At 37.6% G+C, this 20762-nt stretch overlaps 1 protein-coding gene across 1 annotated transcript in view; it reads left to right on the forward strand.

Moving 5' to 3' along the window:
* LOC150100219 (telomerase protein component 1-like) overlaps positions 1–20762 on the forward strand; it is a 1179105-nt gene that overhangs the window by 261099 nt on the left and 897244 nt on the right. Inside the window, exon 14 of the mRNA XM_090402391.1 lies at positions 19304–19459. Coding sequence (XP_090258517.1) covers positions 19304–19459 — 156 coding nt within the window. The remainder of the gene's footprint in view (positions 1–19303; positions 19460–20762) is intronic.

The raw sequence follows: 20762 nt of genomic DNA on the forward strand, positions 1-20762 counted from the left end.
GGTTATGCAATAGACTACTCACCTCCACTTCATTCACTACAATTCCCATATAATCTACTGGTTCGTTTCTGCAATGTCACCACCTGGATGATATATACTTGCAAAGTGCTCACTCAGTAACTCAACTATATCAACTGATTCAGTTACCTCCCTACCATCGGCATTCTTTAAAATCATTCTGCCATGTACATTTTTCCTTTTACTTGCTACATATCTAAAAGAACTGTTTAGATTTCTCTTTAGCCTGCATGGCCAATGTTCTTTCGTAATCCTTTTTTGCTTTTCTTACCACACTCATTTCCCTTCTGGCCTGCGCTTTATACCATTCATGTGCCTGCCGGTTACCTTTCTCCTTAAATTCCCTCCATAGTTGTTTCTTTTTTTGCAGCTCAAGCTTAATGGTGTTATTCATCCATTTAACTCCTACTTGATTTATTATTCAGACTCTAGGTATACAGTCAGCCATTGCTTCATGCAAACGCATCTTAACTACCTCCCATGCACTATCGACTTCTAGTCCTTGCGGTTGTACATGCCATGGCACTGAACCAATCAAACTCCTAAGCTTGTCATATTTTCCAGCCCGATAATTCCACATGTACCCTGTCTTAATTGAAAATTCCACACCTTTAGCCACCTCCCAAGTCAAGACCCTATGATAACTTTCACCAATTGGTGGCAATGTGGTCATATTTGTTACAGCCAAATCCTCAGATGTAATTACTAGGTCAAGCACTCTCTGACCCCTAGTATTTTCCATTACATGCTGTTGTAGATAGTTATCCCTTAATAACCGCATAAAATCCACTTCCTTCCTCCCGTGTGTCCTCTGTCCTCTCCTCACTCCAATCAATGCGACCATAGTTGAAATCTCCCATAATAATTACCCTCCTTCCACTCATTTCTTCTATTAGTTTGTGCATACTGTCACCACCATCTTTTCCATCACCTGGTCTATAGCAGCACCCAATTGTATATTTAGTTCTGCTAGCCACAATCTCACACCAAATGGCCTCAAATGTGCTCTTTTCTCTATCCTGCAATTTAACTTCTATTCTCCTTGGCTGTAGCTCATCAGCCATCATCAACAATACTCCTTCCCCGATTTTATTCTAACTGTCATTCCTGAACACACTATACCCATCACATTCAATTCCACTCGCTATATCATCTACAATCAGCCATGATTCACTAATACCAATAACCTGTGGTCTGGAAGTGCCAACCATGGCCAAAAACTCTTCCTTCTTGTTCCTAATACTCCTAGCATTAGTGTACATGAATTTAAGACCCCCAATAGCCCCAACCCTACCTTGATGCCTTATATTAACTATCCCACTCTGATTTGTTGTCCTTATTTGCTCGGGCATATTATATTCATTCATACATTCGACTGCCTCCCTAAGGACTGTATATCTACCCACCCCTTAATAAATCTAGTTTCCCTGAATTTGCACATCCGTTACATTCAGCAACACTTTCTCAAGTCTCCTTACACCCTAACCATTCAAATGCAAGCCATCCATCTTATATAGATCCTTTTGCCTATTGAACTCACTCCACACATCCACAAATTCCGCACCACTCGTCATACATAACCCATGCATAAAGTCATTCACAATTATGTCCCTCCTTTTAAACATTTCACTGTCATACCGTGGCAAAAGACTAATCATTCTAACTCTCTCACTCTTTTCTTTTGCTACTTCCAACAATTCATTCAGGTCTTCTATCATTTCCATTTTATCTCCTTTCAAATCATTCGTACCTGCCACAACAATCATTTCTTTCACCCTTTCCTTTTGCTCTTTAATAGACTCAGTTACATCCTTTATGGTCGCACCTGGTTGGTACGATTTTGTCAAATCCTCTACTAACACACCTCATACTAACGAGTCTCCATACAGCACTCTATCCTTCATTTTGTTCATGTTCACACTCATACGCCTATTTTTCCTGTCATCCTTTTTTTATAATGGTTGGTTCATTCAGTCGACTTCTGCTCATTCGCTCTAGCTGCTGTTTTGCCCTTTGTATCACACCATTCAGCGATGCGATCTCACTCATTGCATCTATTTCATCTTTTTTATTCTCTATAAACCATTAATACTATCATTCACACTTTCTACATTCACACTCTCACAATTCTCTGGTACAACCTCGCCATTTCTTGTCATATCCCTATTTTCTTCATTCTGAAGTTTGACAAAAATATCACACTCACAATCCGAAATACACTTCAATTCCTCATTCTCCCTACATTTTCTACACACATTCACTCCTTTATTATCATCTAACCACACTCTGACTGCACTCCACAAAGCGTACATTTCGCATATAATACACTGAATCATCTCCTTTACATTACTGTTCTTGAAAGAAGATGGCGAACCATCATTACTGGCCGCCATTTTCCTTCGTACTGGCGCCATACCTACTAGTAACGTATTTTATAAAATTTTATATTATAAACACCAAAAACACACAAACAGACGCACTAAGATACGCAAGGCAAGCAAAACTATGCAATATTAAAGTAAATTTATCAGCGATAACTGAAAATAATGCTTATCTTATCTGGAGCTTTCACGAACACTACACACCACGAATCCCTCTAGCGGCGACTTCCCGACATAGATTATGTTATAAAACACTTTAGTACATTAACTACACTAATAAAACTACAATAATATACTAAAATTACACAATTAAATCTAACAAAATATTAATAAATCAACAAAAATCACAAATCTTTCAGGAGCTCTCCGACAGTACGTCCTTTCACCAGCTAGCCTCGAAAATGGCTGAAATCTGGCTGAAAATGAGATCTGCTTTTTGTTTATGCTGTATAATCTTGCAAAACTTTCAATTTTTAAATTAGTTGGTAAAATAGCTCAACAAATTACTTAGATGTTAAAAAACACTAAAAGATAAGGAAATTCTTATTCCTCTTTATAAGCTATGATTCGGCCACATCTTGACTGTACACTATTTGATCACCTGTGTTTCTTGGGGACCAGGAGGTGATCAAAAAGATTCAGAGACAAGTGACCAACATGGTGACCAGTCTGTAGAATACTCCCTATGAGGATAAGTTGAAGGCTATGGATTACAAAGTTTAGTTGATAGGCAGAAAAGATGGCACATGATAGAAACTTTTAAGATATTAAAGGGGTTTTATAAAATTGATGCATGTGAAAATTTTCAACATATGACAAATCTCAACAGTTTAAAACTAGGGGACATCCATGGAAGCTGTGTAAGAGTGCAGTTAGTAGGGGTGTGCAGACCAGATTTTTTTGCATGGAGAGTGGTGAGTGAGTGGAATTGGTTGTGAGTTCTCTGATGGTGAACAGATTCAATGAGAGGTATGATAGCATTTGTATGTATAATGGTTGATTTGGGTCTCTGGATTCCATGGTGATGCTGTTAATAATAAGAATCTTCAACAAAAAAGAGGGCAATATAATTCTGTTAGATAAAGGAAGATCTAAAACAGATTAGCAAATTATAAACTGACCACTATCTCAGGCTTGTTAGTTATGATATTGGAAAAGTTATTTAAGGAAATAATTCAGGAATGGGTGGTCAGCAGAGCTCTGTGAAGAAGAACTTTCGACAATAAAGTAACAGTTAAGTTGGATAAGGAAGATTGCTACACCATTATGTTACATAGAATATTTGAAATAGAAAGAGATCACCATCTGATGTTGGGCTAGATGAAAGTGAGCATCCGTTGAAAAGAAAACTCTTTGAAAAAAATTTAAAAAAGAATGATATTTGAATGATTCCCAAATGTGAACTGCAGATTCAGATATACAGATATTACTGAAGAAAAAAGTGTAAATCAGTATGAAGACAAGAACCAAACTTTTGAGTGGGCACAATCTAAATAAAACTTTTGACTCATCCTGGAAAGCATATGAAGTTGTGCAAAGACATAAAATTCAAATGCATGATGGCTACAGCATGTACTAGAGAAATATTTAGAGGTATGCAGAAAAGGTATTGAAATATTTTGAAGCAACAAAAAAACTTAGAAATGGAGGAATGTCATCACACCTAAAGATACTTGCAAACATTATGCTGTGTCACAGTGTTACTATTTTTCTACTTTTCACACTAGCAATTTTTTTTTGTTTGTTTGGAAAGTTTCTTAGTTGCTCTTTTGCTAAGATGCCATAGGTAATGTTCAGATTCTTGAATCGGTATGGATGTCTTGTGATTGCCTTTAGATAGAGAAATTTCATTTGCTCATTTTGAGACCACTATTCTATTTATAGGCAGTATGAAGTGACTTTAGAAAGTATTATGTTTTATCTCTGAAACAGAATTTTATGGATTATCTGATCTTTAGCCCATGTGACATCCTTTCATTGGTGGAATTCACATTTAGAGGGGTAGGATCTCAATTACGCCGACACTGGAAGAAGGAAATGATTTGTGGGAGAAGAGAAACAGAGTGTATGAAATGAAGAATTTTATGGATTATCTGATCTCGTGGAATTCCACGAGAAAAATGAAATGAAGTTGTGTAGAGATTATTATTATTATTATTCAGGCTTCCATGGAGTCAAAATACTCATCGTGGGTGGTCCTTCCTAAGAAACACAAAGTCTATCAAGACTCATCGAGCGGAGGCCCCCCCCCCCCCCTTAGAAACACAAAGTCTATCATACCACTCCTTAAACTCATTGACTGTTCTCGCTCTCACCACTCCATCTGGCAATGCATTCCATGGTTTAACTACCCTCCATGCAAAGAAACCACTCCTCACCCCCTTTCTCACAGTTTCCTTTTGTAACTTCCAGGGATGGCCTCTTGTCATCACTCCTTCCCACTGTTCAACCAAGCGATTGGTTGGTTGGTTTCTAGTTTATTTGGTACAAAAACTACAAAGGTCATACTGTGCCATACTAAAGGTTATAAGCATTTACAGAAAAATAATTTCATAAAGCAGCATCTCTAGGTAAACAGAACTGCTGCAGAGGGCACAGCAACACACAAGATCAGAGGTTATTACAGTAGTGCAAAAATAGTTAACAATATAAGTTAATACATAAAATATGAAACACTAAGCCAAGGAACACAGTATCTACATATATGTAAAATTATAATAGATGCCTTTATAGCAGTACAAAAAAGGCAAAAAGGGATTATTATACAATATGCATGTATGAAAATTAAATTTAGTAATGCAGTAGAAACAGAATTTAGAATACATATAAACAGAATTACTAGAAAGTACACAAATACGTAAGATGTCTTACAGCATTACATGATTATTCGAAATATAAAGCAATAAATAAGATGCATACACAAAATGCATGTTAAGTGATACAATATCTACATATAAACAAAATTACTGCAGAGGTTTCGGCAGAACATAAATAGATAATTATAGGTTAACATATGTATATACAAAACAAGTCAAGGAAAGCAGTGTCTACGTCTAGGAAGATTACAACAAACATTATTATACTAATAAAAGGAATTATTATATACAGCATTGATGCATAAAATTTAAGTTTAGCATTATGGTATTTACATATTAACAAAATTACAGCAGAGTGATACAAATATACAAGATCAAGGCCTATGATAATACATAATTGGTCAGATATATTACAAATAAAAGATAAAAGTTAAGTTAAGCAAAAAAGTATTTACATATAAACAAATTTATGGTCAAATGTGTTTGTACAAATTAATTCTTTCTAAAAAATTAAAAACATCATACAATTTGCCTGAGTCTGCTAGCATTTCCCTGAGTGTATATATGGCTTGGTTAGATAGATGAAAATTTCATTCCTCTCTTGTGTAAATTTTTGACAGTCTACCAGAATATGATGAATAGTAAGATGTGTGTTGCATTTTTCACATATGGGAGGGTCATCAGCTCTCAGTAAATGAGAATGCATAAGGTGACTGTGACCTATGCGGAGCCTAGCAAGGACAACCTCCTCCCTTCTCTTTGTATGTTGACTAGAAAGCCAATTTTTAATTTCAGGTTTAATGTTATATAATTTGTTTATTGATGTTTCTTGCCATGTTAACTCCCACTGAGCAATTAGCCTTGATCTTATAAGTTGTCTGTAGTCTGTATATGGAACTGTCAAATAGAGTGTGGAGAAGGTATGGGCTGATTTAGCAGCTGCATCTGCAGCCTCATTTCCTTTGATTCTGATGTGGCTGGGAATCCAGCAGAACTGGACATCAAAATTAAGGATTTTCATTTTGTGAAGCAGGTGTAGCACTTCATAAAGTACTGGATGAGGATTATACATAGGAGAAGAGATAGCTTGTAAAGAGCTCAATGAGTCTGTATAAATTATACACCTTTGATAGCAGTTTTCTTTTATATGCACAAGTGCAAGCTGAATGGCATGTAACTCTGCTGTATAATTACTGCAGTCAGGTGGGATCTGATTTGAAATAATAATGTCAGGAAGCACAGCCAACAGAGATGTTAGTTCTTAAACCATCAGTATAGATGGGTAAGAAATCAGTGTGTGCTGCTCTGTGTGCATTAAACAATTGCAGGTAGATGGATGATGGGGTATAAGATTTCTGTAGCTGACAAAGTGAGAGGTTGCAAGATGATGTGCAAACCTGCCATGGAGGGATGTTGTTATGTTTAGTGTAGCTAATGTTGTCAACATTTATACTAACAGCTTGCATAGTTTCTTTAATATGCATACCAAAAGGATGTATAGCAGTTTGATATGTGTGATATTGAGCTTCCCAACGCAGAGAGAAGATACTATTCCATGTAGGGTGATCGGGGAGAGATTTTATTTTTAGGGCGTAATTAAGAGACAACTGTTTTCGTCGAAGTGATAGAGCCGGTTAATTTGCTTCTACATAGAGACTTGGAGTGGGTGAGGTGCGAAAGGCACCAGTAGCTATCCATATACCCTGATGATGGATGGAATCCAACCATCGTAGGTTACTCTGTCTTGCCGAACCATAGACTTGGGACCCATAATCCAGCTTTGAACGTATAAGTGCACGATAAAGATGGAGCAATGAAGCTCGATCAGCACCCCACCCAGTAGAGGATAGAGTGCAAAGGAGGTTCAAAGTTCTTTTGCACTTTTCTCTTAGTTGACGAATGTGTGCTAGAAATGTGAGTTTTCTGACAAAAATGACTCCCAAGAACTTGGTTTCTGTAGTTACTGGAATAACAGTAGATCCCATTCTCAGTTCAGGATCTGGGTGATGAGTGCGTTTTCGACAGAAGTGTACACAGACACTTTTTTCTATATTGTGAAGTCATCAACATACAGAGCATTGTCTACAGTGGGAGGAAGCTTTTCAATGATTGAGTTAATTTTAATGGCAAAAAGGGTTACACTTAAGACAGAGCCTTGGGGAACACCTTGTTCTTGAAGATATGGTTGAGATAGCATACTTCCCATTCTGACTTGGAAAGTTCTCCTGGACAGAAAGTTTTTAATAAATATAGGGAGGTGTCCTTTGAGACCTAAGTTATGGAGGCCTTTTAATATGCCATATCTCCAGGTTGTGTCATAAGCTTTTTCCATGTCAAAAAAGACAGAGATAAGATGTTCTCGCTTCAGAAATGCATCTCTTATACATGTTTCTAACCGAACTAAATGATCTAAAGCTGATCGATGTCTACGCAAACCACATTGTGTATTGGAAAGAAGACTGTTGCTTTCTAAATACCAGAGAAGTCTGACATTAACCATTTTCTCTAGTATCTTACAAAGACAGCTGGTCAGAGCAATGGGTCGATAATTGCTTGTGTTGGATCTTTTCTTGGTTTTGGGATAGCAATGACAATTGACTTATGCCAAGAATTTGGAAACTCTTCCTCTGCAAGTATTCTATTGTATAATAAGAGAAGAAGATCCATAGAAGATGATGGTAGATGTTTTATCATTTCATAATGGATGTCATCAGGTCCTACTGCACTAAGGTGAGATTGTAGGAGAGCTCTTTTTAGTTCCTCCTTGATAAATGGCTGATTATATGGTTGAAGAATGTTGGTAGAAAAATTAAGCCTTTGTTTCTCTTGCTGCTCTTTCAGCATTAAAAATTCTGGAGAATATGAAGCTGTTGCTGGGATTTTAGCAAAAGTTTCTCCTAAAGTATCTGCAATAGCTTTGGGATCAGCAAGAACATTTCCATTATAGTCCAAGGTGGACAAACAATGTGTATTATATCTGCCTTTCATTTTCCAGATTTTATCCCATACAATTTTTGGACTGGTCATTTGATTGATTGATGTAGTAAATTGGATCCATGATTGTTTTTGACTCTGACGTCTTACAAAACGTGCTCTGGCTCGAGCACACTTGAAAGTTATTAAATTTGACGTGGTGGGGTATCTACGAAATATGCTCCATGCTCTGTGTTGATCTTTTTTGGCTGCCTGACATTCTGGGTTCCACCAAGGCTTTGGATAGACTGGAAATCGAGATGATGTTTTTGGGATGGAGGTTGTTGCTGCCTCGACAATGCATTCTGTTATATATTTTACAGCTTCATTGATAGGTGTTTGACTAATGGCATCAGCATTAAATTTTGCAAGATGAGAGAAAGTGTTCCAGTCAGCCTAGTCCATTTTCCATAAAGGTATCTGTGTGGATTAACATGGTTCCTGTGAAGACATTGTACAAAGACTAGGAAAGTGATCACTTCCATATATGTTCTCTTCAACGTCCCACATGAGCAGTGGAAGAATGGAAGGGGAACAGATTGTAAGATCAATTGCAGAATATGAGCGGGTAGGCATATGGAAGAAAGCATTGAGTTTATTATTTAGAAGGGAAAGGTTATTATTATCAAGAATTTTTTCAATGCTTCGACCTCGTCTATTAGTGTTGGCACTACCCCATAGAGTATTGTGACCGTTAAAGTCACCCATCAAAAGTATGGGTTCAGGCAGTTGCCAGATAAGGTTATCAAGATCAATTTCATTTAGCTCAGCATTTGGTGGTAAATAAATTGAACATACTGTAATAAGGAATCCCACAGAGAAGCGAATTGCTACTGCTTCTAGAGGAGTATTAAGTTGGACCCGATGGAAGGGAGTATGACTGCCCACTAGGATAGCTACTCCTCCATGAGCAGGACCATCTCCAGTTCTATCCTTACGTACAACAATGAAATTCCTAAAGATACGGTCCTCATTGGGTCTTAAGTAAGTTTCCTGTAGACAGAAACAGAAAGGTTTGTGTTTCTGCAACAACATCTTGATATCGTCAATATTCTGGCGGATCCCACGACAGTTCCATTGTAAAAATTTTCCTATTGTTTTGATTTTATTGACTTGTCTGGTTTTCGAGAGGTTGAGGGCTTACCTTTGTCAGATTTATGTTTATCCACTGTTTTTGGGAAGTATGGACGGCCAGTGTCCATCTCTTCCTCTGGTAGAGTGTTCAAAACATCAAATTTGTTAGGGTCAGTTGGTATGCTTAATTTGCTTTCAGTGGGTATCGAGGTATCCATTTTTTCTGTGCGAGCGTCTGGTAGTTTATCTTTGAGTGAAGTCTCCACCATAATTTTTTTGACAGATGAGTTTTCAATGAGTGGGACCATTTTTGAAGTTGTCTTTGGAGTAAGGCCATAGGTCTTGTGATTAATGTGTTCAGCAGAGAAGCACTTACGATCGTAAAGTTCAGATATGGTGAAATTATCAAATGGTGGAATAGACATATATGTTTGAGTTGCTGTTTGCACTTTTTTAATTGTTACTTTTTCAGCATAAGAGGATTGTAGAACAGGTGTAATGGTGGCTAGCTTTCTTTTTGCATCTTGATATGTTATGTTTTGTTCTGTTTTTATTTTTTGTATCTCTTTTTCATCTTTCCATTTCTGACATGCACGAGAGTATGCTGGATGATCTCCCTGACAGTTGACACATTTAGCTTTTTTTTCACAGCAAGATTTATTTTCATGTTCTTTACTACCACATCGAGCACAGGTAGTAGAACCACGACAAGCAGTTTGGGCATGTCCATATCTTTGACATTTAAAGCATCTCAGCGGGTTAGGGATATATATATTCTAACAGGACAGCTGAGATACCCTGCTTTTACAGATGTCAGAGGTCTAGTTGTATCGAAAGTAAGGATGATGTTCTTGGTTGGGACCAGGCAACCATCCCTGCATATCAGGATGCACCTCACACCCGTAACTCCTTGTTCTTTAAGCTCTGAACATATCTCCTCATTAGGAACCTCAAGGAGATCCCATTCTGATATCACTCCTCTACTGGAGTTGAGTGTTCTGCGAGGTGTTACTGCAATTTGTATTCCACCCATTGTCGTTGCTCTCAGTAGTTTCTCGGAATGTTGTTTGCACATTGTTTCCATGAAGATATCACCAAAACGTAATTTCTTGACAGTTTTAGGAGATCCTGCCAGTCCTTCCAAACCTTTTTGGATAAAGAAGGGTGACATTTTCCCAATTGGTTTTTCACCTGTTGCATGAATGATTAAAAAGGTTGGTACATTTTTGTTAGTATCCGATATCTTTTGTTTCTTACTTCTGTTTCCATAGGCTGTGTCTATATTATCAGCACTTGGTTGGGACTTTGTTAGGGTCCCTGAAACATTTGAGGATGAAGAATTCATATTTTAAGGAATTTTAATTCGGCGCCAAAGCTCCCCACCCACCACGGAGCCACACATGGATACCCACTACCCGGCAAGCAAAGAATGCGCTCAGGAGTGGAACGCCAAGGCTACCCTGGACGCTATACCAGCACTGCAGTAGGTCTAGTGTCCCGACCCCGGACCATGGGGGTGAGAGACTTACTGCAACACTGTTGACCCTTGCAGGCAAGCCCACTAGCTGATTGATCCTGGCTGGGCCATCCAGGACTACCCGTCTTGCCGAAGCAGGGGCCAAAGTAGTGCAAGACTACCAGGATCCCCCTTTCCGGATATCTACGGGTCGCACCGCACGGCAAACACGGCGGCAGGGCGTTGGATCCCAGTGATGGTGGTCTGGGAAAGGATAGTGAAAAAAGACTCAGGAGAAGTAGAGCAAAGAATACGGGAAGAAAAGCAAAGAAAAAGAGGAAGAATGAAAAGGGCCAGTACCATCACTGGGAGATCCTCTCCACCACGAACAGGTGCCCCACATGGAGGGGTCAACCAAGGGAAGAACTCCCCTAGTGTCAACCCTGTAACCACCTCTCAACAGTTTAAAAGTTTCAATCATATCACTCTCCTTCTATCCACCAAACTCTGCAGTCGACATTCCCTCAGCCAATCCTCATAACTATCATTGTACAGTCCTGAAACCATCTTTGTTATCTGCCTTTGTACCCTTTCCACAGTTCATTTATCCCCCTTCAAATCCTGGGGCCCAAATCTGTGAACAATAGTCTAAGTGTGGTCTGATCAGAGTCTTATACAACGGAATGATAACTCTTTTATCTCTGCTGGTCAGTGTCCTCCTCATTATTGCAGCAATCCTCTGTGTTACCTTCACCACCTTTGCAATATGTCCCCTAAATTTCAGGTTTCTATCAATCATCAACTCTAGATCTCTTGTCTCCCTTACTTCCTCCAGTATAACTCCTCCCATAGAGTATGGCGTATCCCATCGATGTTTCCCAAACCTCAAGACCTTACATTTTGCTGCTTTCCTTAATAATTGAGTATTATTAAGGAAAGCAGTATTAGGCTGCATATTCAATGTCAGGTGGATAAACATTGAAGGAAGTTAATTTTTCTTTATTTCTTTTGTTTTAACACACTTTGTAGACTCTGAGCTAGACAAGCTCATGCAGAGCAAGCTGTTACAAACATTCATTCCTTACTCAGGATTCAAACCTGCAGCTTTTGCAGTAAACATGCAGTGAATTTTACCATCTGGGATACAAAGAGTAACCTGCATGGTAAGAAACAAAATAAGATTGAGAGGGGGAAAAATGAGCAAAACAATGAAAATCTCAGTGTTTTTTCACTATGTAACAAGTAAAAGGAACAATTATTATGAAAGCATTTTAAGGAATTGTTATAATAGGAAGGTAATAGAAGCCAATGAAATAGTTGAATTACTGAGTGATAACTTTGTGAGATTTGTGTCGTTCAGGTGGAAATAATACAGTAGTGGATGTGAGACTGATGTGTTGAATAGCCATGGTTGTATTGTTGTTACAGGAAAGTACAAGATTGCTGCTGGCAGTGTCCCATGGAAGTAAAAGGAGGGCAATATAATTCTGTTAGATAAAGAAAGATCTAAACAGATTAGCAAATTATAAACTGATCACTATCTCAGGCATGTTGGTTATGATACTGGAAAAGTTGTTTAAGGAAATAATTCAGGAATGGGTGGTCATGGAGGCCAGCAGAGATCTGTGAAGGAGAAGTCTTGTCTTTGTAGTTGACTCAGTTTTTACAATAAAGTAACAGTTAAGTGAAGATAGCTACACCATTATGTTGTTAGATTTGCAAAAGACATTTCATAGGATATTTTAGAAAACCCTTATATGGAGCAGATAGGGATGGATATGGACCTGGTGACATAGATAAAAGGATTATTGATGGACAGACTTCAAAGAATTGTATCTATTGGAGTTGAATCAAGGTCTTGTGGATGTGGGTATATCCATTTTGTTTGCTGCTTATGCTAAACTGGATAGTGCAATAGTTAATGAAGATGATGTCAAAATCCTTCATGATGATTTAAATAAAACTAATAGTTGGACAAAGTGTAAGGTTTAAGTGTAGGAGAAAGACTGCACACTGTGTATTGTATAAACTGAACACCTGTAAAACATTTATATTACTTTGCTTACAAAAGTATGCAAAGTACATAAAGGACCACTTATATTATTATAAAAACACACTGGGAAGTAAGGATAAAGAAGCTATCATCTGAATCAAAGTTTTATTAGGCAAAAAGCGACTAAAATGGAAATGGGCTGGATATCTATCCAGAAGACAAGATGCGCGATGGACTACCATACTAACGAACTAGATTCCTAAAGAAGGGAAACGAGGCCAAGGACATCCTAAAAGAAGGTGGAGTGATGAATTGTCAAATTTTGTTGGGGAAAATTGGTCAACCATTGCCAAGAACAGAGAAAAGTGGAAAGAACTGGAGGAGGCCTTCGTCCAGCAGTGGACAGAAAATGGCTGAAAAGAAGAAGAATTCAACCTTATCCAGACTACTATGCAGATTGGGTCACCTGGGTTGGTTTCTTGAAAATGTAGAAATAGTAAAGCAAATCCAGAGGCAGCAGATGGCCAAGATAGTGAATAGTTTGTAATGTGTTCTCTGTGAAGTATAGCTTGATCATTTGGATTACAACATTCAACTGATAGTGAAAGTGAGGAAATATCATCATAAATTACTGAAAGTTGAAAGGATTAATGCAGAAGAAATTTTTCAATACATGGAAAGAGAGGAAGAAGTAGTCACCTCTTACCACCCATACTTCCTCACCTGGAAGTTGAACAAGTCTGGTTAGTAAGGATGTCAGTATAAGATATTTTGTATGGAGGTTTGGTGAATGAGCAGAATCATCGTCCATAGGTATATGCTTATGCTTTAACACTTTAACTTTTTTTCAGAGGCTGATAAATTCACGTCAATTGCCTTAGTATTCCATAATGAGATGAGATCTCAATAAAGGTCAAAACTGGGTCTGGGTAGTGGCCCTATCATAATGCATAGCATTATATGTCTGAAAGGATATGTGCTTTGCATTATGGTATACTAAGGCAATTGATGTGAAGTAATTAGCCTCTGTATACAAGTAGCCCAGTCGAGAAGATATTTCACACAATCATATTATACTTGGATAAAGGATTAAACCAAATATGTAATTTCTTGGCATCTTTAATTTATAGTCTAACCAAGTGGGAAAACTTTCAACATGTTTAATCAGTGCATTTTTGGAAATTATGGAGACAACTACCGTGTTTGAATAAAAACTTTAGTTTACTATTACTAAAATTTTACAATTCGACGTTTCGACCTTTATGTCAAGGTCATCTTCTGGAGCGTACAAATATACACAGGAAACAAGCTATACTACAATCATACTGGTTCGTTAAAGACACTGACTAACCGCTACCACAATTGTTGGCCTGACCTCTGGTGGAAAAAAAAAAAGAAAAAAAAAAAATTATACATCAACGCTAAAGTCCTATTATTTGTGTTGTCTACTATATACATATATTAACATTATATTAACATCATTCCAGCCAGTTGGAGTGGAATGGTTTCTAATAATAGCAGATTGGCTAGAGTTCAGACTTGTGTTGAATCTTTCAAATTAGGTTGGCTGAATGTGTGCCATCCAGATCCTTGGAATTTTCATACCTTCTTTATTGTTGATATTTGGATTTCGCAGGATTCTTTAAATTTTCTTTCGTACCATGTTTTTGTGCGGTGTAAGGAGCAGGTGCTTTTCCAGTTGATTTGGTGTAAGGTGTTGAGTGCGTGGTCTGAGAGGCCTGCTTCACTATAATGGTTATATTTAATGTGTCTAATGTGTTCTTTTTTGCGTATAGGGATTGTCCGTCCTGTTTCACCAATGTACGGTAAGTTACAGGTGCAGCGGATGCTATAGACTCCAGGATGTGCTAATGGGAGGAGAGGGTCCTTAGAGGAGCTGAATATGGTTTTAAGTTTAGTGGGTGGTTTAAAGGTGGCATTAAGGTTATAATGTTGTAGGATTCTGTTGATTTTTTCCGATAACCCTTTAATGTATGGGATGGCTATGGTTTTACTGTAGTCTAGATTCGTTTTTGTTGTGGTTTTATAGAGTATTTTATTGACAGTATTTTTGTTATAGCCATTGTTTATGAATGTGTCACTAATGATTTTTAGTTCTTGTTTCAGGGCCTGCTGGTTAGAGCAAATAGTTGTGGCTCTGTTTTTAAGGGTGTTTATGACTCCATATTTTTGTGCTGGGTGGTGATATGAATTCGCATGTATGTATTGACCTGTGTGTGTCGGTTTTCGGTAGACCGTGAAGGATAGATTGCCTGAAGGAAGACGTGTAACTAGTGTGTCTAGGAACGGGAGCGAATTTTGGTTTTCGATCTCAGACCACGCACTCAACACCTTACACCAAATCAACTGGAAAAGCACCTGCTCCTTACACCGCACAAAAACATGGTACGAAAGAAAATTTAAAGAATCCTGCGAAATCCAAATATCAACAATAAAGAAGGTATGAAAATTCCAAGGATCTGGATGGCACACATTCAGCCAACCTAATTTGAAAGATTCAACACAAGTCTGAACTCTAGCCAATCTGCTATTATTAGAAACCATTCCACTCCAAATGGCTGGAATGATGTTAATATAATGTTAATATATGTATATAGTAGACAACACAAATAATAGGACTTTAGCGTTGATGTATAATTTTTTTTTTTTTTTTTTTTTTTCCACCAGAGGTCAGGCCAACAATTGTGGTAGCGGTTAGTCAGTGTCTTTAACGAACCAGTATGATTGTAGTATAGCTTGTTTCCTGTGTATATTTGTACGCTCCAGAAGATGACCTTGACATAAAGGTCGAAATGTCGAATTGTAAAATTTTAGTAATAGTAAACTAAAGTTTTTATTCAAACACGGTAGTTGTCTCCATAATTTCCAAAAATGCATTCGGATCACCGTGCAAGCCTAAAAGAAAGGATTCAGATCATCCATGGAAATGATACCCACAAGCGCTGCAATCGCTATGGTAAGCTAAAGATTCGTATTTCTCTCCTGATCAATCGGCTGGCCTTTTTAAAGAGATGCAGAGACAATAACCTCATTCCTATCTGCATCAGGCTAAAAAAGAAATTTACGTCCGCTAAGGCACTTCGTATCTATGACCGCACAGAAAAAGCAATGCTTAGAGAACAGATCCAAACAGCCCGCCGAAACCTAGCTACAAAAAAAAATATAGTTTCTGAATTACAATTAGAACTATCGAACTATGTTAACCAAGACATTCTACAAACACTTGAAAGAATTACTGACAATTCGGCCAAGCATACCCTGGAAAAGAACAAAGAAAAACTCAAGAAAAAATTCCACAGGTTGAAACAACGGCAAAATATGGCGGCCAATCAGAGGACTTCCTCCCTGAGAAACAACAATGAACAACAAACAAGGGAGACAAGAAGCGACCAACCACCGACAAGCAAGAACCATGTGATTAACTTATCAAGCCACACCCTGAACAACGGCGAACTCACGCTGCTAAATAAAGGACTGAACTACGCAATAGCGCCTAAAAAGGTAAACAAATTAGATTTTATCTACCACATTGAAAGAGGCATCAGATCCCTACTTAACAACATAGCAGACAAAATACAACTAGAAACCAGTAATGTCCTAAATACCAAGAAAACCATACAGAACAACCTGACTAAAACAGAATTAGCAGCAATTAAATCGTTAAAAGCCAAACAAAACATAATAATAACGAAAGCTGATAAAGGCAGTGCCACTGTTGTCCTTGACAGGTCAACATACATACTGCAAATGAACCAACTATAGCCGATAACAACACATATAAAATGGTAAATTATAACCCAACAAAGAGGATAAAGGACAAAACAGAAAAACTATTAAAGTCCGTCACTTCTTGGCCACCAGACACAGTTAAAAAACTCAAACCCCACTACGCCCCCCCCCCCCCCCCAGAATATATGGGGTTCCGAAAATACACAAACAAAATGTGCCCCTTCGACAAATTACCACCTAGCCAAGAAATTAGCGGCAACACTCAAGGAGTTGGTAGGTCATTCCCCCTCCTACGTAAAAAACACACAACACTTTATAAATATAATCAAAAACATAACACTCGACAAAGACGACCTATTAGTCAGTTTTGACGTTTCTGCCCTTTTCACTAATGTCCCCATCAATGACACAATTCTCCTACTACAGAACAAATTTCCGCCCGACATTACGGCCCTCTTTGCCCACGTACTAAAGTCCGGTTACTTCGTGTGGCAAAACAAATTCTACCTACAAAAGGAAGGTACGGCCATGGGCTCACCATTATCCCCCCCAATCGCGAACTTCTACATGGAAACCTTTGAGCAAAGGGCTCTTGATTCCGCCACGCTTCGACCGACAATCTGGCTCAGCTACGTTGACGACGTGTTCGCGATCTGGCCGCACGGCCGACAAACGCTAAACACATTCCTCAGCCACCTAAACAAACAACACGAACGCATACAATTTACCATCGAAATCGAAAACCAAAATTTGCTCCCGTTCCTAGACACACTAGTTACACGTCTTCCTTCAGGCAATCTATCCTTCACGGTCTACCGAAAACCGACACACACGGGCCAATACATACATGCGAATTCATATCACCACCCAGCACAAAAATATGGAGTCATAAACACCCTTAAAAACAGAGCCACAACTATTTGCTCTAACCAGCAGGCCCTGAAACAAGAACTAAAAATCATTAGTGACACATTCATAAACAATGGCTATAACAAAAATACTGTCAATAAAATACTCTATAAAACCACAACAAAAACGAATCTAGACTACAGTAAAACCATAGCCATCCCATACATTAAAGGGTTATCGGAAAAAATCAACAGAATCCTACAACATTATAACCTTAATGCCACCTTTAAACCACCCACTAAACTTAAAACCATATTCAGCTCCTCTAAGGACCCTCTCCTCCCATTAGCACATCCTGGAGTCTATTGCATCCGCTGCACCTGTAACTTACCGTACATTGGTGAAACAGGACGGACAATCCCTATATGAAAAAAAGAACACATTAGACACATTAAATATAACCATTATGGTGAAGCAGGCCTCTCAGACCACGCACTCAACACCTTACACCAAATCAACTGGAAAAGCACCTGTTCCTTACACCGCACAAAAACATGGTATGAAAGAAAATTTAAAGAATCCTGCGAAATCCTGATAAACCACCCAAATATCAACAATAAAGAAGGTATGAAAATTCCAAGGATCTGGATGGCACACATTCAGCCAACCTAATTTGAAAGATTCAACACAAGTCAGGACTCTAGCCAATCTGCTATTATTAGAAACCATTCCACTCCAACTGGCTGGAATGATGTTAATATATGTATATAGTAGACAACACAAATAATAGGACTTTAGCGTTGATGTATAATTTTTTTTTTTTTTTTCTTCCACCAGAGGTCAGCCAACAATTGTGGTAGCGGTTAGTCAGTGTCTTTAACGAACCAGTATGATTGTAGTATAGCTTGTTTCCTGTGTATATTTGTACGCTCCAGAAGATGACCTTGACATAAAGGTCGAAACGTCGAATTGTAAAATTTTAGTAATAGTAAACTAAAGTTTTTATTCAAACACGGTAGTTGTTTCCATAATTTCCAAAAATGCATTCGGATCACCGTGCAAGCCTAAAAGAAAGGATGTTTAATCAGTCTTGCAACACCACAAATCCCAAAGGAGTGAAAGGAAGATAAATTTCTTCTACTTTACAAAGGCAGTGATAAGACTGAGGCTACAGATTATATTGTTTCACCCTGTCTGACCCATTTCCTTGTGTTACTTGTCATCAGGGCATAATGACAGTGATTGGGTAGGACATTGAGCAGATATGAATTATTCATGATCTTTGCTCACTGTCTTGCATGGACAACATTATTGGCCACCTTTACAATGACAGCTCTTCAATTTTCTAATATCCATTCCGATATTTCCTTCTGTTCAAATAAGTCTTATGTTATTCTTACATCCACTGCCACCTCTTTTGTTCACTTACTCCTCATATCCAAAGTTTTAATCATCCTGTTCACTCTCCTGCTCAGAAAGTAAACTTGGTGATGACTTATTCACTACACACATAATAGAATCCTATACCTCTGTTAAATCACCCAGCACCTTTTCTCCTATTTAATGTAATGTTTTACAGGAGCAATAGATTTGGAATTCTTTGGGATTCTCTTCTTTATGTTTAGTGCAGAAGTGAGTGGTTTCTTTCAAGGTAACCCCCCCCCCCCATCTTTCTTGTTGATTACTTAAGTTTATTTGAAATTTGGAACTGATGTTATATACAAGTCACTTTTTTGAATTAATCATGACCACATGGTTTTTTCCCCCTCTGTTTTATTGCCTTTTGTATGTGTGAAATTCATATGATATTGAGTAAAGTGAATATATTTATCTTAGTTATAATTGTATGTTATATGCTTCAATTTAAGATTTAAGGGAGGATATATCTTCAAGGGAAGGTAAATGCCTGAATTACTTAACTGCTATTTTTATTATCTTAAGCAATTTTAAAATTAAATAATATGTAAACAGTTTTATTGTTTTCCCTTTCTAGTTATATCATGGAATTCTGATGCTAGGAATAATGTGTTCATATGCATGTGAAGATTATGAATTGAAAGTGATTCTTAGTCCTTCTTTATGTGAAACTATTACTTTAAAAGGAAAGTCCATTCTAGAAAATGTTTATAAAATATCAAAGCAATATGAGGTAAGTCACCTACTTCTGTTAATTTTTTGCAGTGTATTTTTACATATCAAGAATAGTGAATTTTGTCCTGGAGTCATTTCATGTTTTTAATTCAGATGAAACATAAATTGAATATTAACAGATGAAAAAAGCTGAGCAGCTATGCTCATTAAGTCATTAAGATTCAGTTTTGGTAATATATGGGGGAAACATACCTTGGCATGAACTTCCTCAGCATTATTCATTCTCTACTTAAAAAGAAGACTGGATTCTTGGGCAGGAGATCGGGTATTTTAAAATTGTGTGATACTGATGTAACTCGTGATGAAGGTTATTTTTATCCATATATACTATTTGAACCTTCAGCCTGTTGATTAGAAAGCAGCTACATTAAACACTTTACCATTCAAGCTAGCAAATTGTTGCTGGAAACCATTGCCATGTGAGGATAACCACAGTGCAACGTACAGTGGATATACATGTTAGCCATAATTGTAGAGGTCACCACTGTATTAAATATATATATTATTAGTAACTTATGACTAAAGACGTGTTGGGCAACAACCAAATAGGTGATATATTGCTCCAGGAGAACCAATATTTATGCTCAAATGAGCAAGATTCATGATATAAGAGATTTTGAATGGGAAATATTTGTTAGAACCAGACAGATAAGGATGGATAATCTTGGAAACATTGATATGCAATGGTGCAACGTAGTTCAAAATCCACGTTAAAGTGGGATTTGAATGCAGCCTGTAAATTGGAAAGCAAAGATGCTATTCACATAGCCAACCAGGAGACATTCACATGATACTGATATCTTGTATGTGTAACACACACACACACACACACACACACACACACTCAGTAGCCAAAATGCCACAGACATCCTAAAATGGAATCTACTAGTGTAACACATGACTAATGACAGATGCTGTGATACAATGTGTTACCCAAACGTTTGGGTCACACCTATGTTAGAGGGCCTCTAGGCCCTCTAACATAGGTGTGACCTGTCTTCCAAATTTTTGGTAAATGAAGGAAACTGTTGACTTACTGAGATTAGCAAAGACCTTCATAGCTGATCACTTAAAAAAGAAAAAAAAAAGTCTCTCTTAGATGTCTATGCAGTACTTGATTTTACCTATATGATAAGATATCTGCTAGTTTTAATTTGCTGTAATGATGCTAGTAAATCTAGTTTAAATTCTTCATGAAAGATGTTAATAATCTTCATTTTTTCCATAGTAAGCCAGATTACAAGTACAAGAAAATTGAAGCATTCCTGTATGTTGTGTTAGTGGGTGAAATTTGTCCTTTG

Source organism: Typopeltis vanoorti, chromosome 13 (assembly GCF_054136105.1).
Source record: "Typopeltis vanoorti isolate ZY-2024b chromosome 13, IOZ_Tvanoo_1.0, whole genome shotgun sequence".
Lineage (NCBI taxonomy): Eukaryota > Metazoa > Arthropoda > Arachnida > Uropygi > Thelyphonidae > Typopeltis > Typopeltis vanoorti.